Source organism: Ambystoma mexicanum, chromosome 9, assembly GCF_040938575.1.
Source record: "Ambystoma mexicanum isolate Mex_15411 chromosome 9, UKY_AmexF1_1, whole genome shotgun sequence".
Lineage (NCBI taxonomy): Eukaryota > Metazoa > Chordata > Amphibia > Caudata > Ambystomatidae > Ambystoma > Ambystoma mexicanum.
In genome coordinates, this window is record NC_090931.1 from 259,305,935 (window position 1) to 259,330,240 (window position 24,306).

A 24,306-nucleotide genomic window follows, 5' to 3' on the forward strand; every position below is an offset into this window, starting at 1 on the left:
ATAGACACTATTCGGAAAGGGAAGGGTGACCAGAAACAGATACATAAACTGGGGATTTCGGCATTTCTACAAGTTGCTGGGGAGGGGAAGAAGGGATTGAGGTCTCATCGAAGCGTCTCTCATGACATGCAATTTGCAGGGATGGGGGGCTGGGAAATGGCGAAGGGGGCTGTGATGCTGGAAATGCATCGGAGGGACAGGGCCTCCGTATCCTTGTCCTTTACTGCTTTTTATCGTGTGTTCTGTCATGTTTTTCGCACAGGAGTCCATGTGGGACTCCTGGCGGTGCAGCTCTCTTTCTTTTGGTTTGGTGAACGGACCTGTGGGATACCCTTATGGCACCCGTGGGTGGGGGTACAACCCTGTGCCCCTAGTGTATGTTTTTGGGCACCTGTGGGTGGCCCACAGAGCAAGGTATGGGCTGGTGGCAGCTCCATGCTGAATGTGACAGGCGCGCAGCGTATCCTCCATTTTGGGAAACCCCGGCCCTGCCATTGGGATCGTTGATTCCTGATGGAAAACAAGATGGCCCCTGTGGCCTCTTGCTTTCTATTACCATTACCTTGTTTTCCCAAAGTCCTGGGAAGCCCTGACTCTGTCCCTTCCACCTGACTGGCTGTTGGATGGAAGTGCCATATATGGTGTTGTTGTGAAGGCCCGGCCAGACTAGCCGGAGCCTTCCCGGTGATGTATGTTGTGGGTACCTCCTGTGGGTGGGACCTGGGTGAATAGAATGTGTGACGAATATGCATTCTGTGTTGTGGGTGTCTAGTATCTGGTGGTTGACACAATGACTGAGACAACCCTGCCCGAAACCGGTATGAATGGCTCGGTACTTGTCCCAATACACATAACTTGTTGTGAGTGTCTGGAGAGAAGTGAATGGCCTGAATACCTTGTGTGCCTAATTGGCTGCCTGCCTGCCTGCATGAATGCCCATAGTCGTGATTGGATGCTTGAGTGTGACCCAGCGGAATGAATGGGAGATCAACAGTATATCTGGGGACCTCTCACTGCTAGGAATCGTGTTCAGAAGCTGAAGTCCACTACGACGAGTAACTGGAGTAACTGAAGCTTGACCTTGAAGCCCTGCTGGACGAGAAGAATTGCTGTTGCTCTCCTTCACAATCTGAAAGCTGTTGTGCCTCCAAGGACTGACCCAGAGAGGACCTGGTAAGGCGCCCTCTTCCCGAGCTACAAGGGACCATCGTGCACAGCTGATCTTTGCCAACGCTCCCTGGTAGACAGACCTTCAACAGGCTGCCGACCCGATATGGGGACTGCTGCGGAACTCCAAGGAGAAGCACTCGGACTGTTGTCCGCCACTGTCGACGACCGCCGCCACCGACCGGAGCCGCCGCGCTCCCGTTTGCCTAAGAACTTCCAATGATCATCGGACGCTCTCGTCTGCATCGCCACCCGCTTGTCTCCCGCTGGAGAAGGCCCGACCGTCGACGCGCCGAGGAGCATCCACCGGTGGGTTTCCCGCCACCTACAGACCGCAGAGACGCCGACGACTCGACGCCCTTGCTGGGCCACAGTTCTTCATCATCTCTTTGCGGTCCAGAACTATCATCACCGAGGTGCCCCGCACGCCTCTTCCTTGCAGGACGCCAACGCTCTGTCGTCGACGAGCACCGCTAGGAACAAAGCTGTCACTTCCTTGCCGTAGTTCACCCTGTTCACCATCGGACGTTCGACGACCCGTGACTCCCGCCTTAAAGGGAGGGCACTCAAGAAGGGCCGTCGATTCCCCGACACCGAACGCCACGTTCCCCGACACCTCTCGATGATCCGTGGCTCTGCCTGAAAGGGAGGCACTCAAGAAGGATCGGTCGGTGCATCGTCGGAGAACTCTACTCCACCAGGTACATTGGGGGGGTAAAACCTTAATAGGAAGAAGTAAGACTATCGAACATTATATGGACTGGGCTTGTGCTATATATCTTTATTTACAGGTTGCCCAGGTGGGGGGATCTCCACACAGAACTGTGCCTATTGGTAGGGGTCAGCCTTCTGCCTATTGTTTCAAGTATTTATGTTCCTGCCTATCTCTATTGCTGGTTTACTACAGTGGTAGCACGAGTTATGGTTGCTTAGGTTACCATAACTGGTGAATTTCTGGGGTTTTGCTGTTTTACGTGTAACCGTAACGTCCCTGTAACAACGTTTTTCCATTGAATTTCATAAGTATTTTTAGTACTGCAACTTAACCATAACGTCCCTTTAACAACGTTTTTTATTAGTGTATATATATATATTTTTTTTTTTTCCTTCATTATAACCACTGGATACTCTTTTCAAGGAGAGAGGGAGTCATACTGTGCCCTCAGCCACAGGTGAAGAACAATCAATTGAAGGGGTCTGCTGTTGGACCAGGCATGCCTGCTGCTGGGATAAGGTTACCCAGGACTGTGCTGACTGAACGTGGAAGCCCTACGAGCGCTGCCTTGCACCCTTCCTTGCTGGGAAATGCAGAAGAAAGACTTACCCAATCCTCTAATACCATTGATGGAAGCTCACAGCAACCCAGGATCAAGAAGAGCTACCATTGGCTATCCCTGCATCTGCAAGCTGCTGCAAGCTCTATATTGCACCTTCTGGACCATTCAAGACACTTCAAGAACCCACAGAAAAAAACACTGGTAGATGATTAGATTTGGGAATTACAGGTCTTATCGAACTATGAGAAGATTTCATTTTTAAAAAGGTATGCTTGATGATTATTTTGAGAAGTGGACGTCCTTCGTTGATTTGTATGGGTGATCTGAATATTTAGATTTGTGGAATTAAGGTTTGGGAAGTCACGTTCTGTGTTTATCTGATAGTGTTTGTGTGGATGTGTGTTGGTGTCGGTCTGTGTTGTGTATTGTATTTCGGGGGATCTGGATTCTAATGTAAATTGTATAGCCAATATAATTGTTTTTATATTCATATTTGATCTTTATATGATTGTTTATATTTGTATGAAAATGTAAATAAACTTTCTTTAAAATAAATAAAAAAAGAAAAGAACCCAGGAAAGCTGCTTTTGACATTCTTTAGGCTTTGATCCCCTTCAACCTTCGATCTGACTGACTTGAGTCCGGCTGCCTGTCTCTCACTTTCTTCGAGCCCCAAGTCTTTGCTGCTGCCATAGTGCATTGCCATGATATGATAGGTTATTTATAACGTGCTTAATACCCAGAGGTTTCTAAGCCAAGACCTGGGGATTGAACCTTTGTTGCGCAGTGTCGTCTTGTTTCCAAGGCAAGCACATTGCTGCTGAGCTATCCTCCAGAGACCCATGTTGTACCCAGTTAGACCCACACAACACTGAAGTCGGGTTGCTGCTTTCTCCACATCGAAACCTGTCGGCCTTCCAACTCAATGACTCACTGTTGTATGCCATTTCCCAGCTTCTTTAGGTCTCGAGATGTGGTTACCGCTGATCTGCACCGTGTGTTGAACCAAGTCGACCAGCATTCCCACTCGATGACAAATCATCGCCTCTACAAAGTGGGCAAACTCCTGGAACTACGATCATCTGAAGTCCTAACGGGATATTAAAGGTATATACTGTGGCCTGGCCTGGTTTTAGGGGCCCTAGCAACATTTAAGATCTCCCTTTTCTACCTTTTAAAAGACAGATATACTTGAGCTTTGCTATAAAAACAATTGTCTACATATCACTGCCTTCAACTTTATATGGACCCTTTCAACCTCAGGTCTGCGTATTTAGGGAGCAAGGAGATAAGGTTCTCCCATTGAGGCGGACTAGTCATGCTGCAGGGCCTGCAGAGGCATCTGCTATGCCAGTAGTCCCACGGTATCTGCAGCCCAACCATCAGCATCATTTAATCACATGTTGTTTGGGCCTTTTTCTAAGGGAATATGGGCATGCTCCCGTGAAAAGGAGGAAGCAAGCCCGAATTCCCTAAGAAAGATATCTAAAACATGTGCAGACCTATGGTAATGGTGAGAGGGGGTCACCGTGCTAACACCACAACTGAGAGAAGACCCCAAAGCATCAGCATGGTAAAGTAAGTATAATAAAAAATGTTTGCATGCACGCATGTTAGAATACATTGCAAGCTGTGTGTGCAAGATTTTATAAGTATGTACGCTTGTGTATTTGTGTGAGTGACTGTTTGTGCAAGTCTGACTGTGTGTGTAAGAATGATGAGTACTTGTGTTTTCCGGGGCTTGAGGGTTACAGGGCTGAATCATCAAAGTTATTTAGTGACAATGCCAGCTTCTATACTGTTGGTGCAATGCTGTCAAAGTGCTATATTGAGAATGCTGGTGTAGACTGTGGTTGTAGCTTTCTCTAAATGATATACAGTAATCATATAGTTTCAGAGCTCTCAAGTCTCCTAGTTCCATGCATGAGAATGCCACCCAGTCCCATTTATTTCTTGAAGTTACATGGACTGCGTGTTTTTCTGAAGCAGGAAACTGGGACACTGAGAGTTCTGTAGATTGTGCAGCAGATTCATGAAAATGATTTTAAATGACCATATTGGAATAGATTGTGGTTGCAGCTTCATGAACATGATTTACAGTGGTCAAACTGGAATAGATTCTAACCACTGTGTTGTGAAGGTGATTTACCATCACCATAAAGTTATAGAATGTCCACACCTTCATGACAGTGATTTAAAGTGACCATTCTGTTATAGATTGTGGCTGTAGCTTCAAGGAAGTGATTTACAGTTATCAAACTGGCACAGATTCATGAACGTGATTAATGAAAGTGATCTAAAGGGATGATATTGGCATAGATTGCAGTAGCAAAATTGAAGTAATTTACGATGGGAGCCCTGACATATATTATGGATGCAGCTTCAGGAAGTTATTTACAGTGGCATGCATCATGGGTGCAGCTGCATGAAGGTGACTTACAGTGGAAATGCTGGCATATGTTGTGGAGACAGGCATCATAAACATGCTGTAAAATGCTACTGTGCGCTGTTGGTGACATGTCAGCCACTGGATTTTGTCATGTGTTACCCTACAGACCCAATTGTAAATTGTATGGATTTTGACCCCATTTTTCTCCAATTGTAATGTAAAGCGCCCCATTTAAACACATTATTTGAAATGGCTGTTGGGTGGGGGGAAACTTGTCTGAACACTTTTACATTAGTTAGGGCCCCCAAGCTACTCACGGTCATTGACGCGTATTCATGTGAGATGTTAATGCCCCACCAACAAAAATATACCTCTGCCGCCTCTGACCTTGAATGATTTAAAATACCAGTGCCCCCTCTGGAACCTCCCAGACTGGCACCAAAAGCTGCTTCTGTCGTTATTATGCACATAATGATATTATTGCCATACACAGGGGTGACTGATGAGCACCAGGGGCAATACGCTGCCTCTGTTCTCTCTATACTAGGCGAAAGATGCAAGGTTTGAATCAAAAACATTCTTGCATCTTTCAGCTAGTTCAGCATGCGGCGTGCCCTTGTGGCAGCACGGTCATCATGTGCATTGCTCAGGCTGGCCAGGCAGTCTGTGGCATGGCTTGCACTTTCTTGAGGTGCTTGCGGGGCCCATAGCAGGGCTCAGAGGGAGTCACCTGCATTTTGTATTGTGCCACTTTGCATATTCTGTGTATTTCGTTACAGGGTGGGTTGTTCATGTTTGCATTAGTTTGTCTATCCTGTTAGCTCGCTTGACGTTTTGTATTTGTTAATAGTAGGAAGATTGGCCTTTATTTTATCTTGGGTGCCAGAGTATGGTTGTTATTTTGCGTGCTTCCTTGTTGGCTTAAACCCCTCTTGAAGAGTCTCGCCTGCCCTCAGCCCTTGCTGCCTGAAAGAGGTGAGGGGGGTGGGTGTACCATTCGGGCTGGGCCTGCTTCATCTTCATGGTTGGGGTCGGTCACTGCTGGTTTAGTAGACGTGTGGGCTGCCTGAGAAGTCGTTTCAATCACTGCTCACCCCTGCGCTCCTGCCGCGCATTAGTCATGTCATTACACCTGTAAGCAGTGTCTTTCATGCAGGGCTCCTGTTGGTGTGTGTGTGAAAGCGCGCTCTTGCAGGGTGAGGGGTGCGCCTCTCCCCATTATGGAGTGACAATTGGTAGAGTCTGGGCAAAGTTCCTGGCCGTGAAGGGTGATGGCAATTTTATCGGCGACTATTGGGTGGAAGTTAGTATCCCCTGACAGCGCAGGGGAGTAGGGCTGGCAGGGCGAGGGGGTCTTCTATGTGAGATGGGAAAGGTTGTCGGGCATTTTGGCAGGGTTCTGAATAAAGGAAGGGGCGGGGAATTCCGGCTAAGTGGGGAGCATGAGTTTCTTGCTGATGGCGTCGGGGGACAGACTTCTATCGGCGTTGCAGGACAGGGCCCTGGTGTGACGAGAATGGCCCCCCAGTAGTAGGAGGGTGAAGGGAAGGGGGCAGTTCGAGGAGTAGGAGTAGCTCGGGAGAGTGCGTGTTTGGGGGTTATACGGTGGCATCAATCTGAGCCGGAAGGCAGGGAAAGGGTTGGGGATCCTGGGTGGGTGTGTGGGTGGGAGTGGCTATTGACAGTTATAAATAACATCTGATGGGTAGGACACATGACATCTTGATGCAGGGGGTCATGTCAGTGATGTAGAAGGACCTTGCAGGAAGGGGGCATGGAGGTGCTCCGAGGAGTGTGGGGGGCTGGAGAGGGCGGGGGTCGAAAGTGGGGATAGCCTCTGAAACTGTTTATGTCTACACGCTGAAAGGCGCGATCCTGTCAGTAAAAGGGCGGCTATTCCTGGTAATTGGAGGGTGGGGCGGCTATCCGGAACCTTTACATGCGGTAAACGGGGGTCGCCATGTCCATCAGAGGGATGTGACACCCCTACCAGGGTGCTGCGAGGGGACGGTGACAGTACTGGGAGGGGCTGCCGGCGCCGCCGAAGGAGGTCCCTGCTGTCAGTGAGGGGCTGGGAGGGGCTCGCCTGTCAGTGCGGGGGCGGCGGAGACTCTCCATTCACTGGCAATGCTGGAGCGGCTCGCTGCTCACCGTCGGCGGCAGATGCACTCGGGAGTGGCGCCGGGCTGCTCCTCGTCGCGGGGGCAACAGGAGGGTGCGCTGGGCACCGAGGGCCGGACGGGGCTGCACCTGACCCCGGAGGTCTAGGGAGCCGCGCCGAGGGTAGCGGGGGCCGCACCTGGGAGAAGCTCTGCGCTGGATGTGAGCTGTCCCGGGGTGTGCACGGGGGCGGCTCAGGACGGGCGCCCGGAGATAGCGGAGGCCCGGCGCAGCGCCCGCACCATCGGGTGTGAGAGTCGCCGCCGCCGCCATGAGCTGCTCGGAGGACTCGACCAAGGAGCGGCTACTGTGGAGCGTGAAGCGAGAGGTGAGGGGGCGGCTGCCTGCATGCACGCCACTGGCAGCGCCGTGTTTGACTGTGCACTGCTGCATCCCGCCGCACAGCGCGGTATACTGTTGCATGCCACTTCAGTACCACTGCACTTCAGTATGCACCCATCCCCAGCCGTGTACACTACACGGATGTTCATCACGTCACACGCCTCTGTCTAAAGCTACACGGCACTGTATCCCAAAGCGCACACACACCTTTGCACAGCACGATATTTCACTGGACAGGTATGTATACCGCCTCGCGCCACTGCAGAAAACCATTTACCATATATATCACTGCACACCACTGTACACTACTGCTTATAAATGTGTACAACTTCACACCATTGCATACAACTACACACCACTGTACACCGTTTGTATGGCACTGTACATGACTGTACACGACTGTACACCGTGTCAGACTGCACAACGTGCTAAACTTTTTTTTCGACGCTGTTATAGCAGAGTACTACAATGTGTACCTTTACATAGCAGTGTACACTCCTGTCAAACACCAAACTCCTATGTGTACCGTTATAACTGCACACCAATATGAACCATAGCCATGCACTGCATACCACTGCAAACCACTCTGTATGCCATAGCATAGCGCCGCCCACCACTGCATACCACTGAAAACCACTCTGTATGCCACAGCATAGCGCTGCACACCACTGCAAACCACTCTGTATGCCATAGCATAGCACACCACTGCATACCACTGCAAACCACTCTGCATGCCATAGCATAGCGCTGCACACCACTGCAACCCACTCTGTATGCCATATCTTAGCGCTGTGGCTCTGTACAATGGTACACACTTGCACCATTCTGCAACGCGGTATACCACTTCAGATCGCGAACTACAACCGCACAGTGCTCTGTATAACTGGCAGTGCACCAAAGACACACGAATGTATAGCACGACACCGCATGCCACTGTATACCACTGCACATCACATGACACCCCTTGTAGACCATTGTATACCACATAATTGTAGATCACTGTTCAACCGCTGCACTTCTTTATGCATTACATCACATCCACACACTGTATAACACTGCACACTATTATATTCCAATGGACACCACTGTATGCAACTGTCTACCACGGAATATCACTGCAGCAAACAGTTGCATAGCACCATAACAAACCTAACAAATAATCTGCACATACCGGTGTAAAACAACACACTCGTGAATATACCTGCCATCACTGCACACCCCTGCAGCACTGTACAGTGATATCAGGTTCCCATTTAGCGCTTCATGACAGATTCTTCTTGCTTCTAAGTGCTGCAATAATACCTGTTAGTAGTGTTCGGTTAGACAGAAGAGTTTCCTGCACCTCACTGTATACCACTACACACGACGGAACATACTGCACTATTCACTACTGAAAACACTTACACACAACTGGATACCAGTGTACTTTTATACACCACTGTATCTCACTGCACACCACGGCATGCTACTCAGCCTACCACACATCACTGTACGCTACCGCACACCACTGTATAACACTGCATAACACTGTATCCTACATCACACCATTCCATACAACTACACACCAATGCATTGTGGTGCCAACCGCAACATACTTATTTTATTATATTTATTTATTTATTTATTTTTACATTTGTATAGCGCACTACAGCCCAAAGGCATTGAGGCGCTTTTACAGGAAGTGTGCTTATTCAAGATTGCGGTTACAGACTGTAATTGCTTAGTTACGAGAGGAAATATACATGGTGAAGACTACGGTTACAATGTGGTTACTTGGTTACAAAGTGGAGGATCAGAGGTGCTCAGATGCAAAATACAATACAGTTAGTTGAAGTTCAGTGTGCACTGATGTTAACCGCTCAAACAAATAGCTTGGTTTTGATGGCTTTGCGGAAGGCTAGGTGAGAGTCAATGCTCCTGAGTTGCGTAGGTAGGGCGTTCCAGTGTGTGGCAGCCATACCACTTATTCAATCGGCATGCACGCCACTGCTGTATTCCACGGTACAGAACTGTACCCATATGTTAGGTTATGTTAGATGAGGTCATGTTGTGTTACAGAGCATTTATACTGCACCAAATCACAACCATAGTGGTCCCAGAGAGCAGAGCACAACGACACACCACTTTACACCATTACACACCACTGCATTCTACTGTGCACTATTCTATACCCTTGCATCCCACTGCACACTGCTGTATATGACTGCACTACTACTGTACACAGTGGGCCTGCAGACATCATCATATACCCGAATTACCATGCACCCGTTCACCCCACCGCACAACTCTACTGTACACCGCTGTACACTACATCAATTTACAGCACCACACAACTTTGCATTTGAAGTGAAACCACCCTACACCGCTTCACAGCCCTGCAGCCTCCCCGCAAATGATTGTTCACCAGCCTTTATCACTGCACATGACCATATACTCATTTATATTTGGCAACACCCTTGTGTACCGCTGCACAGCCATGTATTGGAAACCTGTGTATGACACGTTCTGCAACTGTGCATCGTTGCGCACCTCTTTACAGCACTGTATTCCACTGCACATCACTGTGTGCAATTGCACACATTTGCACACCACTGCACACCCCAGTATTGACGGCAGAGTATATACAACCACACTCCATTAAATAGAGTTTTTTTTACTGTGTACGGCTGTGCACCATTGTACACATTTGCACACCATTCCATGCCACTGTACACTACATTACGAATGCACACTACGTGTACCACTGCATAGCACTCTGCACCACTACACACAGTTACATGCAACCACACAGCACTGTAAATGCTTGCCTGCCTCGCCATTCTTCTTTATACCAATGTACACCAATACCAACAAAATAGTGACTTCATAACGTCTGGGGAGTGGGGGAAACAAGAGGGCCAAAGCTTGAGAAGGGAGCTCAGGGACGTCATTTCACCAAAATGCCAGGTGTAGCGGACGTGACATCACATGCAGGGGAGTTGCTAGGTCTGGAAAAGACCCGGGGCTAAGCTGAAGTCGGAACTATTGGGACTGGGGGCTAGCTAGTCTTTTGGCTGTAGCTTCTGAGATTCTATCCGGGGCTACAACCAAAAGATCAGGGGCTATAGCCCCCTTAGCCCCCCTAGCAACGCCCCTGATCACATGACCCTTGACCTCTGATGACATAACAGGAAGTGATGTCATTTCACCCCACCCCAAAGTTGTATCGTGGGAAGCAATGGAATACGACCTTTCACCCCTTAACAAAACAGGAAGTGGCATCACATAGTACTGTCCCTAAATACACTACGAAAAATATGGTTACAATATCACTTTAATGTGATATACATTTCATACAAGAATGGATCCCCATATGTAGCGTTAAGATCAGTGTGTATAGGACATATTACCAAATTGCTGTGAATGCAAGCAGACTTCCATGGCCAAATGATAAGGATGTATTATATAACACTTGCGCTTAAGCACTTTATATAGAAACAATTTACATACAATATCACCCACCCTGTGTTGCTACTCATTTATCGACGTCAGAAGGATGAAAGGCTGAGTTCCGGCATTTAAGAACAGACTAAATTAGTGACTCACCCCCTGAAGTGTGCCTGAAATAAATCTTTAATGAGTCTAGCAATGATTGTATAGAATTCCAGAAAGACACATTATTTGGTATTGCTATTGTTTCTTATTTGGGGTCACTGCTGAAAGTGTTAGACTTGTTGAACCCCTGTTAATTTTATTTTAAGAGGCCTGTACAAGAAAGCCAGCCACCCCAGAAGCAAAGAGCCACATGGCGCTGGCCACAGCCCAGGAGCATGCATTAAAAAAAAGAAAAAGACTAAAAAAAATACTTCTTTCTTTACATTTTTTTAGGGGTACCAAGGGATACCCCTGGCCACCCCTAAATGACGTCCATGAGGGAGCTACTAGTAGCGGAACTTGTGGGGTGTTTATCCCACTAGCATGAAGGTCTGGAACCTTTGGTTGCCCAGATGTTTTGGCCTACGTTTCCCACAAGCCCTAGCTAGAATAGTCAATGGTGAGAAATCATGGGTGTTATAGTCCAAAGCATCTAGAGCGCCACGGGTTGCAGACGCCTGCCACTAGCAGCTAAAGGCAGCTCGGAACCAGGTTTTTGTTGGCGATGTTCTGAACTTGCACATATCCTGTACTTGGCCGTGCGCCTGTGATGGAGAGTTTCACTTGGAGAAGAAGCCTTGACAAAGGAGTGATCCAGCATCACAACGTTTGAATATTTACTGGTGTGTAGCCAGCAAAGGCTAGGAAGCCACCCATAGGCTTCTGAACAGCTGGTTGTGCTGTAATCATTTGGTAAGATAGTCGGATCTATGTGATTGTATCGAAAAACAATTCGGAGAATGTTTTTTTAACGAAACAAACAAATCGAAAAATCAGTGATATTTTTGATTTGGCGGGTTCCCCCAACCACCCCTTTCCCCTGTGTTTATAACCCCACCCAACCCCCTCCCCACCCGTTTTAACCCCTTACCCCACACCCATATATATTTTTAAAAGAAACTCAATATTTTGTCGATTTGTTTTGTTTCATTAAAACATCATTCTCTGAAATGTTTTCGTTAAAATCACTGGATACCGAGATCGTCCAGTGCAGGTTCATAGAAGACTCTACAAACCAGTCAGAGAATCTGGAACTCAAGTCGTGGCTTTATATCACAGTGCATGGTCATAGAAGATTCTGTGGACCAGACAGAGAGTATTGAACTTGACTTGTCACTTGATAGGCAGCCATAGCAGAGTGCAGGGTCATAGAAGACTCTGTGGTTCAGGTAGAGAGTCTGTAACTCAGGATGTCACTTGATAGGCAGCCATAGTCTGGTGCAGGGTCATTGAAGTCTCTGTGGACCTGGCAGAGAGTCTGGAACTCACGTCATGGCTTGATAGGCAGCCACAGTACAGTGCATGGTCATTTAAGACTCTGTGGTTCAGGTAGAGAGTCTGGAACTCAGGTTGTCACTTGATAGGCAGCCAGCGTGTCGTCTTATTGGCTTCAGTGATGTGTTATGATCTCTTTAGGGCAAAGCTGGGATGGGCTGCATGATTTTGTGCCGCTTCAAGCTTGGGCATCGTGTTTTACGGCAAAACAACATGGATGCCATTGCAGCAGTCCTGACATGATAAGACTACTAGAGCAATTTTATAAGATATTTGTAAGAGGGGATGGACCCCACTAAGTTGTTTTGTGTGGTAATATGCGGTGCTAATGACTACATTCACTTGAGGTAGAAATGCAAGCACTCTATCAAGTCTCAGATTTCAAATTTTAAGTTAAGGAGCAGATGGTAACCCCTAATGGCGATCACTAACTGAAAGAGAGAGTGACCCAACGTCTGGATCTATTTGACCTAAAAATGAAGCAGCTGTTTTAGAAGTCTTCGGATGAAGGCTGACAGTGTTCATTTGTTATTTCACATTGCATTAGGTATGCCAGAGAGGATATGGGTTTACACCACACATTCACCGTTCAGAGCACCCAGGGCCCAACAAACCCTCCCCTGGCATATAAACGGAGGACTCAGCCAAGGGCAAGTTAGAACTGTCCTTTATTTTCCATAACAGACAGGGATCATACAGGAAAAACAGAATGCTCCAGCAATCACAGCTCCTGAGCCTGTGTCCGTGCCTTTTGTCGAAGTCTGACGTTCCCAAAAAACCTAAGAGCATGCATGATTGTGTGGGGCTGGTATTACCTATGGAAGCACATATAGAGGTTATCTGACGGTCCCTCTCATGTCAGGTGGCTTTTCCTTAACCATCCCCAGACTATCTATTACATTGTTGCAGGTTTGCAGGATTACCATTGGCCCTTGCCCTTTGCCATCCACCCCAGGATATGTATTCCCTGATTGGCTGTAGCTGATCCCCCCAGGCCTGGGACCCAGCTCTGTTCTCAGCGCTCCATTCACCTTCTGAAGGTAATCAGAAAGACTATGGGCCTCATTACGAGGCTGGCGGTAGCCGTGCCTGTACTACAGGCACGGCTGCCGCCGGTATCCATTTTTTTCCGTCACCCGCGAATGGGCAATTACCGGGTCATGCCGAGTTTGGCGGACCCAGTAATTGCCCATTTGTGGGTGCCGGTAATAAGGGACTCCCCATCCTCATTCGGCCCCATGGGGCTGAATGGGAATGGGAAAGGTGGTAGCACTGGTACCGTTAATAATGGTACCGGTGCTACAGTCCTGTTCTGCTCGCGGGTGCCGGTATGGCCACCAGGTCAGACCTGGTGGCTGCAAAGGCTACCGCAAGCAGAACTCATAGTATGGCGGTACGGTAGCAACAGTGCCGGTAGCACTACTGGCCCGTTGTTGCCTTACTGCCATACTTGTAATGAGGCCCTATGTATCTCAATTCTTGCTGTCAGTATTAACACTTTGCTTTTGAGAGATCCTGCCGGGTTGCAACGTTGTAAAACAACACATGTATCACTTTGTGTCTGCTTCGCTGGGAACTTCTCCTCTTCCCACCATGAGTAAATGGCCATTGTTCGGCTCGGCTGTACCACGTGGGCGAAGACTGCAACATTGAGCTTTCTGGTCTGCAATTAGTGAGGATTTATTCTGCTATTTTGTAGGTGGCTCCTTGGCCTTGAGGCTTAGGAATGTTCTGCTCATCTCTGACCTTGGCTGCGAGCCATGGTCTGGTTCTTAGTCCATCTAATTTTGCTTTTCTTCGCTTCTCGTTCAGAGGCCTGTGGCTTCATCTAATTCTACTATATTTATGCTACAATTGCTATATGTCTATATTGTGCTGTTTTTCATATGGGTTAGTAGTATTTTGGCTCTTCCAGTTTCCTTATACAATCCTGTAGTTCCATATGGTTAGTTACAATAAGCGTCTGCAAGCTTGCTCTGCATCTCTTGCTTCCTTACTTCTGCATTTCTGCATTTGGCTAATAAGAGAAAATAATAAAGGATTTTGACAGTGTATATATATATCTGTCCTCTATCTACCGAAATGTGTAAACATGTTCTTCGTGTGTGCACAAATGTGTTCATGTAACTTTGAACATGGATGCGAGTTTGCTTCATGGCTAACATTACGATGTCATGGTGTCTCTAATGACGTCAGCACAGTTAGCTATTTGTCATTAGTTGATCAAGTCCAGTGAGGCGCCTCCATCCATAACCAATGAGGTGCCTGTATTCAGGAAGACATCAGCTGGATAAGGTTTGAATGGTTGTCTGAGAGAATACCCGTTTGCATATGTGGATGTCACTGGCCCTCCCGGGGGCTGGTCAAACAGTGTCTGCCATCTTGCATTTCTGGCTCTTCGGGCTGTCATGCTTATGGGGGTCCAGAGGGGCATTCTAGGGACCCTCTCTTCAAGATAAACGAGGCAGTTTCCAAAACGATGCAGGTCTCAGTTTAATGAGCATTGAAATCATGTCTATGGTATCCGACCCTTTGATTGTTCATACTGTGGATCAGAGATACTATGTAGTCATTGAAGAAGAGAAGAACCCAGGCTAGTTCTTTTGGAACTCTTAAGGTGATTGCCATCAGTGGGGAAAGAAGTAATTTCCAACTGTTGGGCTCGGTTGCAGATTGAAGAAGACATGGGATCCTCGAGATAGTGAGAAAGATGCTGTGATCCACTGCGCCAAAGACTTCCACAAGGTTACGCAATGTAAAGTTACAAGCTTGACCCATGCCTCTAGTTCTTATGTTTGGGAGGAGCAATTCCTTTGAACAATGCGACATTGATGGACGAGATTGTGAGACTAGCAACTAAAGGTACAATGATTGTGACAGTTATAGTATTGCACATATAAGCAGTTGTGGTGGATGCTTTGAACGATTTTGATATTTTGGCCCAGCCAGATTCAGTGACAGGGATACCCTTTAATTACGCTATTCACCCGTAGTCCTCCTACTGAACCTGAGTGTGCCAAGATCTAAAAATCATTTCCGCTCTTTTAGCATGTGGCCGGCCAGGCAGAAGAGTAGGTGTAGAATGTTGATAGAATGGAGATGGTTTACCCTAGTTTTAAAGAATTGTGGCAAGTTGTGGTAGAGTACTGTGTTCGGACGAGGTGGCCGCTGAGTTTACGGGAAGTGTCAACTTATAGGATTTTCGGAAAATGTCTTTGGATGAGGTGTTGGTGTCATCAATGCAAGTTTGGTAGGAGGTTCTTTTGGTTTTGTAAATCACAATCTTGTAGCCTCTTCTGGGAGAGTCTGTGCTATCGTTAATAGATGTAGATTTCTGCCAGCACCTCTGTGGGATTTTTCAAGTTGTTCTTTAACGAAAAAAATCTTTTTTACACCAGTTATTCATCATAGTTTTACTGATTTTATGTCTTCAAAGATTGAAGGCACAACAACCTGTGTCCCAACATTTTCCAAGGCTTCAAAGTCAAGGAGTGAAATGAATACAAGACAATATTTGGGAAAGCTATTATGAAGGCTACAGGACAGATATTGTGAACAAACCAATGCCAAGAAGGGGTAATCAGACCCTCTTTGGTGGAAGGTGGGTGCTGAGGGTTATTGAGCATGGTGAAGCGGATAGGACAGTGGTCAGATCACGAGAGCGGTTCATAGACTTCCATAGTGATGTTTGTTTTTAGAGAGACTATTCAATCTAAGGTATGGCCATCCTTAAGTTTTATTTCTTGGACAAAGTTCAAGACAAACAACTCCTTGTGCCAGATCATCGTAAGTTTCATCAACCAGCATCTTGATGTCACTAAGGAGATAATCATGTCTGCAGAATGGAGAAAGCCGCTGAGCAGTGTCTATGAGCTCTGTTTGGAAGGCAACAATTTGCTGCATGGGGAGGACGGTAATAGATCATTGATGCTGTGGAAGAGGCAAAGGGACCAGTTGTACATTTTACCATGATGTATTTAAAGGAGTTGAGTCCTGGCAAGGGATCTCATTGCATGTTGTGTCTGAGAATAACGGCACATCTGCACCACCTCTTTCCAATTCCCTATTTTTGCAGATAATATAGTGGAGGGGGATGAGGTCAGCAAACATTTATGAGCAGGTCTCATTTAACCAAGTTCCTGTAATAGCTAGGAAATCATAAGAGTGGTCGACAATTATGTTGTAGAAGATGCTGTAGATGATGGTGGTTAGGAACGGATATAGCATATAGTAGTGTTTTCTCTAGGGGGTTGAGAAGCTTTGGTGTAGCTATTGGTGAAGGTGACAAGATTGGGCTAACCCTGATAGGACTTGTGAGTTGTTTAAATGATGTCACACTAGTGCAGAAAGGAAGTAAGAGTCTGTGTATGTGTAGGACCCAAATGAATGGTGCATCAGTAGGGCCGATGATGGGGCGATGGTTCTGTGCGGTGGCGCATTTGATTTATCCTAGACTTCAAGTGAGGTGCATCAGAGTTTGTTGATTGTGAGATGTGCTTTCCCTTGCTGACATATCTTATCAAAGGTTGTAATAATAAGGTAGTTACCCTGCGTCATTGTTATACTCATGCCATTGTTGCAGCCCTGTTTTAAGGCTTAAGGGTGTTTTAATCTGCTCTTAAACTCAGCCCAAATCATAAGGCAATCATGTTATCTAAGGTCTTTAGGGTAATTTCTGGGACAGGGATAATTCTAAATTCCAAAAAGTGGGAATACTAATTCCAATTTATGAAAACGGAGCTAGATCTGCCCCATGGAATCTGCACTGTTGGATCTAGCTGGAAAGCTCTTGGCTAAAATGCTCCTAAAGCATTTGGCAAAAAGGGCTGATGGCTCGAAAATTATTCCTAAGAAGCCAACAGGACTTAAAAGGGGGTTGTCTACTCTCTCAAACTGCCTGGCGAAGGCCTTGTTGGCAGAGGGGTCTGAGACAAAGTCAGCACCCCATCCATATTGTGTGTTAATATAATTTACAGTGGCCTTAGATATGATCAACACAGGCACACTTTGGCTTAAACTAATTAAACTGTGTATGCTGTCAGGGTTATTGACATTAGTGTTTACTTTATCCTCCAATTCATGGGTGCAGGTGAGAACAGAAAGGAAGGGTCTCATGAAAGCCCAGATTCCAACAGGTAAGTTTAAACAAGGATGCGTCTGGGCGCTGATGCTTTTAATTGTGAATCATATATATATATATATATATATATATATATATATATATATTTTCAGTAAAAAAACTTTGTTAAAGGGACGTTATGGTTAAGTTGCGCTACTAAAAACCTATGAAATTCAGTAAAAAAACGTTGTTAAAGGGACATTATGGTTAAGTTGCGCTACTAAAAACCTATCAGATTCAGTAAAAAAACTTTGTTAAAGGGATGTTATGGTTCCAAGTAAAACCGAAAAAACCCTGAAATTCGCCAGTTATGGTAAGCTAAGCAACCATAACTCGCACCACCACCGTGCACTGCTAAGACTAACACCCAGGACATCAAAGATGACATCACAAATGTCATTGATGACATCACATGTCTGGCTCCCCCTTTTTTCCTTTACTGACATATCTAGGCCACATGGTTTTCTTCGGTAACAGTCAGGAATTAAAAGTGGAAAAGGTAGTATATTTGTAGACTTATCCTTCAAGTATGTTCTTACAATAATTCCCTTAGGGTCCAGTCATATCATATGAAACATATACATAGGGGAAGACACAAGCATGAAAGACAGCAATCCTTTCTGTGCATTAAAATTATCAGTAGAGTTATCAGCACTTTCTGATAGTTCTGTTGTTTTTTTATTACTGTACTTTCCCTGTATATGCACCTATTTTTATATCTTGTATTCACACTACTTTCCTTAGGGTCCAGTCACACCATGCGATATATATACATAGGATAAGTAGCAGCTTTGAAACGGAGTAATCGTTTCTCTGAATAAAGGTAATCAGTTAGGTTATGAACACTTTTTGCTACTACTGCTGTTTTTTTTTCTTACTTCAATTTCCTTGTATATACTCATATTTGTATGTGGTGTTGTCTCTTTGTGTTTTGTCTATAATAATGCAATTATGTAGTAAGTGGGTTTTATTATCTACTTATCAGATGTTTCACAGTATACAAAAGTCTAATAAGAAAACAGTTATCATTTCACTATTCAACATGGCAAGCTTATGAATATTGAACCTCCATCATCTATGCTGCACACAATACCTATGTTTCTACATGAGCACCTTAGTATACTGGATGGTCTAATTAGCCCTTGATATTTATTCCAATGATCCTTGACACTTTCTTTTATTAACATTACAATAAGAAACCCTTGTACAGACTTTTCATGAAAGGTAAATGCACATGTGATGTCATCAGTGATGTCATCAATGATATTTGTGATGTCATCTTTGATGTCCTGGGTGTTAGTCTTAGCAGTGCACGTTGGTGGCGTGAGATATGGTTGCTTAGCTTACCATAACTGGCGAATTTCAGGGTTTTTTCGGTTTTACTTGGAACCATAACGTCCCTTTAACATAGTTTTTTTACTGAATATGATAGGTTTTTAGTAGCGCAACTTAACCATAACGTCCCTTTAACAAAGTTTTTTTTACTGAATTTCATAGGTTTTTCGTAGCGCAACTGAACCATAACGTCCCTTTGACAACGTTTTTTTTACTGAATTTCATAGTTTTTTAGTAGCACAACTTAACAATAATAACTTTGACTTTATGTACATGTAATATGGAACATACTGAACCCTTTCTACTGAATTTGACTGTCCGCTGACATGTTCGGACAACAGTACCACCACCTAAAAACTCTGGGGGGTATGTGTAATTGTTATATCATAACATAGGAACATTTAACAAATTCACAAAGCAGCACACATACAAAGTATATGTAGTAATAGTTAAGAAATGTAACCCATATATGTAACACACTAACCATTCATTTAAATACAATATGTTCTAAAATGAAATATACCAAAAGAAGATAAAGTGGCTTCCAACATAATTACCTCCAGACACTCCACAACTAAGAGCAAGACCAGACGTACAGACTACTCATCACATATCTTACCTGAAATAGTAAGTGCACTTCATTTTACTCATATATTTATAAACTTTCTGTATTAGATAAAAAAATATATTACTTTTTTGTTTTCTCACAGAAATGTGTAGTACTCTGGAGTGGCTAGAGGAGCATTTCCCACGAGAGGAAATGTCAGAAGATAGTGCACCTAATGGTACACACTTTACTATATAAACCAATTAATAAATATTATTTTGTATACATTTAACATATACTTTTTTTTGTACAGACCATACAAAAATTGAAACTACTACAGAAAAGAAGCGGTGGATAACACTCTGGAACACATAAACGAAAAAATGGGCCAACTTATGGCAAATTTTACCAATTTAAAAAACTTTGTGGAAGATCACTTAAAACTAACAACAAGATACCATTGTCCCACCTGTACTTGTCCCCCCTCACCATATCCCACTCATTTAACCCCAAACCCTCTCCATGGACCAAAAGGTTTTGATGACATTTCCATCCCTTCTTCACCTGATCCCAATTATGTTGAAATCCCTAATTCTCCAGTTTTTGTTTCCGTTTCTGCCCCACCTTCTCAGTCATACATTGTTAATATATGTCAAATAAAGTTACTTTTTTATATTGTGTTGCAATTAGTTTCAGTTCTTTTTGTTAAAACCAATTTAGGTGTCCACGGACAGCGCGGTTGTTCGGAAATGCTCGTAAATAGACGAAAATGTAAGCGTCCTGAGGACACTATATCTGTCCGTAATGTTCTCATGCAAGTTGAAACTGTTCTAAGAACACTCGTAGTGTCCAGAAATGTTCGTAAATAAACAAAAATGGAGGTGTCCTTAAGAACACTATGCCTGTTCGTAGTGTTCGCTAGCAAGTTGAAACTGTTCTAAGAACACTCGTGGTGTCCTGAATTGTTCGTAAATAAACGAAAATGGAGGTGTGCTGGGGACGCTATGTCTGTCCGTATTGTTCGCAAGTAAGTTAAACTGTGCGAAGAACAAACGGCTGTCCGTAACTGTTTTGTTTTATGTGTGATGCACTTTTAATTAGTTCAGGACCCGAACACTGTCCGTAGAACATCAACGTGCATGCGCAAAAGCAATGTCCGTACATTGGGTGTCCTGCGGACGGCCGCTTCCTTAGCGAACATGCTCACGAAGCATTCATGTGACCGCGCCCACGCTGATCGCGTGTTCTGAATGCGGACACTCTTCGTGTCCCCGAACAGTTTAAAAGTACATTTCCAAGTAATCCACAATATTTCTCATTAAAATCTCACCATACCACAAATCCCACATACTAATCCTAAGTTTCCACATAGTTTTTGTGACTTTTTGAACCTTTTTTGGTGTTCGTTCTGTCTTGCGGACGGCGCGCATGTCCGCGAACCGTGTACAAGCACCCCTATAAAAGACCACGCCCTAGAGCTCATTTTCATTGTGTTTCTGGCTATTCCACAGAGCACACTGCATTTTGCTGCATACTTTGCAGATTTTGAGATTTCCATCTCCAAGCCGATGACATCCATGGCTCCACTATTGCCACCTGGTGCTACATCTGCCTCAGCACCACCCCCACCCCCTCCACCACCACCATCTGCCCAAGGGCCTGAAGAGGGGAAGAGGAGTGAGGATACAGAGGAGGAAGAAGAGGATGATGAGAATGAGGTAGAGGAAATCCCTACTACCTGCCCTCGGCATGATTCTTGGGTGTGGCGGTTGTTTACCGTTCATGGGAATGGTCCTAAGGCTCGTGCAAACCATGTCACCTGCAATGAGTGCAAAATGGTACTCAGTCGCGGGAGGCATGGTTCGTACAGCTTTGGGACCACTACCATTAAGCGACACCTCAACTCATTCCACACTGGGGCCATTCGCCAGGTTGTACCTTGCGAAGAGCGTAGTAGGTTGATTGCCTCTACTTCATCCTCCGTTTCTGATCCTGTCACCACACGGAACACCTCTGTGGGACAGCGTCTTCCTCAAGCTGCCTCACAGGCCACACAGAATTCTGATGACCCTTACCTTTCGAGGGTCACAGTTGTATGTATGTACTGTGACACAGTACTCTGCAGGGGGGAGCGACTTCGGAGTGCTTTTGAGTCTCACAGCACGAGAAGACCTGCTCACTACCCAAATAAAACCCACTCTACATCTTCCTCTCTCAGCTCGCCCTTTCTTATCCCCGTGGTTGGTGTCCCCCCTTTACCCTCCTTTCCCCTCCTCTCCTAGTGTGTCGTATATAAAAAACAAAAAGAATACAAAATAACAAAAACCAAAAAAAATAAGGCTCTTTTCAGAGCCGCCTTTCACAGTTAAAAAATAGAAGTGAAGATAAATAAAGCAGGGTCCATTGTATTTCTTGAAAGTCTGCGGACAGTTCGCGAACATAAAAAAAAATTGGTGTACTACCCTATTGTAACCATTGCATTTTTCTCTGGGAGGAGGTGGTGGCTCTGAAAAGAGCCTTTGGGAGGTGTTTGTATGTCAAAAATTATAAATACTTAACACATGCTTCAAAATGGATACTGTATTTCTAAAAAAGGTCGCTATGCATTTTGTACATTTCTCAGAAAAATCTGATTGCCAGCATAAGTAAGATGGACTCCATCTCTGCGAAAAATGTATGTACTACGAAACATAATATTTTCATTGTGAAAAGAGGACATGCCAAAATCTCTTAGGAAGGCACAAACAGCCTTATTATCATTACGCATTGCTTTCTCCATTTGTGGACCACATGAGAAAGAACGAAGCCACATTTGTCTCTGCGCAATCCGTTAAAAAATTACTTTGGAGTTTGGAAACATGTCCATGATCTTCTGAAGTCCTTCTTTCATTGCAAATTGCAAAGAAATTCCAGACACATGTCCTAAACTGTTCCCTCCACAAAGAATTACAATTATGTCTGGATGTTCCTCTATCTTCAAAGTTGCACAGAGAGGTAGCAAGTCCAACCACTTCATTCCACGCACTCCATGCCAGTGCACTTCCACATGTGCGAATCCAAGATCTATAGATACTCCACAGCTTTCTGCATGCACCTTCAATCAATGTATCCACGAGTCTCCCAAAATCCACACAATCTGTTTTTTGAAACACTGAGCCATAGCTATCTGTTCTTCTCTCAGAAAAAAGAATATCTGAGAAAACCTCTCCTAGCACAACACACTCACTAAACTTTACTGACCAATCCCTTGCTACATTCAATCTCATTTTCATGTCTCCCCACCCCAAATTCCCCGGATGTAATACGCGGTGTCCTAGAACTACCGCCATGTCCGCGAACATATCGTAACATGGACAGCCCTTCTACCATTTCCACTTCACTCTCTGTGCCATTCCCTCATTGGATGTAGCTAAGAAATCACATGACCATCCACCAATCAAATCCAAGACCTCTACATGTAACTACATCATCATAGATCAGCACTGCAAATGTACGGTGAATCTCTCGGAGTACAAGTCTCATACCATTGGCAAGCACGATCTACGAGAAATACTATCCAAGTCTCCAAGATTTCTACTTGCAGCTTCGTCCATATCCATATGCATGAACACAAACTACAGGTATGCATATTTTCTATACAGTACATGAACACATTTTCTAACCGACTTTTACCTTGTATAATCTGTAAAATGAATCTACGATCATTTTTTCATTGTCCTAAAATGAACTGTGACTTACAAACCTTTATACCATTTAATTTCTTCATACACACACACACACACACGCAAATAATGTTAAACTAACATTTTTGAAATAAAATATATATAGACTACACATAATCAAACAACATTACATGCACACTCTATGATCAAATCTCAAACAATAATATTTGTACAAACACATATTTGGTTTTAATTTTTTTATTTATATATTTACTTATATTTATATAGGACAAGCAGGCTATGACATTGACTCACTGTTACGTGGAAACGCAGGCTATGACATTGATCACTATTACGTGGAAAAGCTTAGTTACAGGAATAGTGGTATACAGTGGTACATTATGAATTTCACAAGCCATAGTAAAGATATTTTCTTTCCTACAGTTAGTCATAAGATAGTTTTAATGGTTTTGAGGAAGGCGCTGAACATTTCAATTTTAAAAATCTATATCTAAATTAAAAACAGTGCTATATATAAACCAATTTACTAATTTCTTTCTTTTACAATTGCAGTGAAGACCATTCTCCTGAAAAGAAGCAGCCACATTTGAAGTACAAAGAACAACTAAGAAGCAAACTGCTCATTTTAGAAAAAAAGTTAAGTAGAGTGTTACCATAATATTTGTATTATTACTCAAACACACTGTAAGGTTAATTCATGCTATTTCTGTGCCTAAAAATAGAGATTCTGCACCATTCTGACCAAAAATCCCCCCGTCTTAAACAGTGATTTACTGGCAGAATGGCCCACAAATTCCTATTTTTCGACTCACAAATTACCCAACTCAGCTGCTGGAATTTAGATGTTGTAGAACAAACAACTCTTTTAATTGTATAGCTTTAGATATACTATTTATAGTTCTCCACACCACTGGCTTACTTTTTTCTGTCATCTGAACCCCAGTTTAGTAACACATTAATTCAAGAATACCCATCTCTAGTAGTTGTACTTCCCAATGCACAATCACACACCATTACATACATCTTTATCATCTTACTCAAACACTCATCACACAACACACATGCATTGCAGAACACTCCAACCCATACCTTCTGTATTTTTTTCAACAGACCCTAAAGAATGCTTACCAAAAAGCAACTCCATAGAAAGGAACGCAGAAGTAGAGCAAATGAAAAGAAAAGTCTCCAACATAAACATCCATCTATAGCAGAATTTGTAAAAAAAAGATGAAACACAACAGCTAATACAGTCATGTAGTGAAACAGAAGAAGTTTCTAGTACAAAAACTTTGCCTCCTCTATCAAAAAGTAAAACAACCCAAAAAACAATTAACAGAAAATCAACTATCACTACAAATAAAACTTCTTCTATAAATTTT

General features: G+C 44.4%; 1 protein-coding gene across 4 annotated transcripts in view; it reads left to right on the forward strand.

Annotated features, from left to right (window-relative positions):
* Nucleotides 1-6,662: 6,662 nt before the first annotated feature.
* SGSM2 (small G protein signaling modulator 2) overlaps nucleotides 6,663-24,306 on the forward strand; it is a 1,574,436-nt gene continuing 1,556,792 nt past the window's right edge. For all 4 annotated transcript variants that reach the window (XM_069614582.1, XM_069614584.1, XM_069614583.1 and 1 more), the window contains exon 1: nucleotides 6,663-7,321. In XM_069614582.1, the coding sequence (XP_069470683.1) occupies nucleotides 7,265-7,321 (57 nt within the window). In that variant the 5' untranslated portion in view covers nucleotides 6,663-7,264. The remainder of the gene's footprint in view (nucleotides 7,322-24,306) is intronic.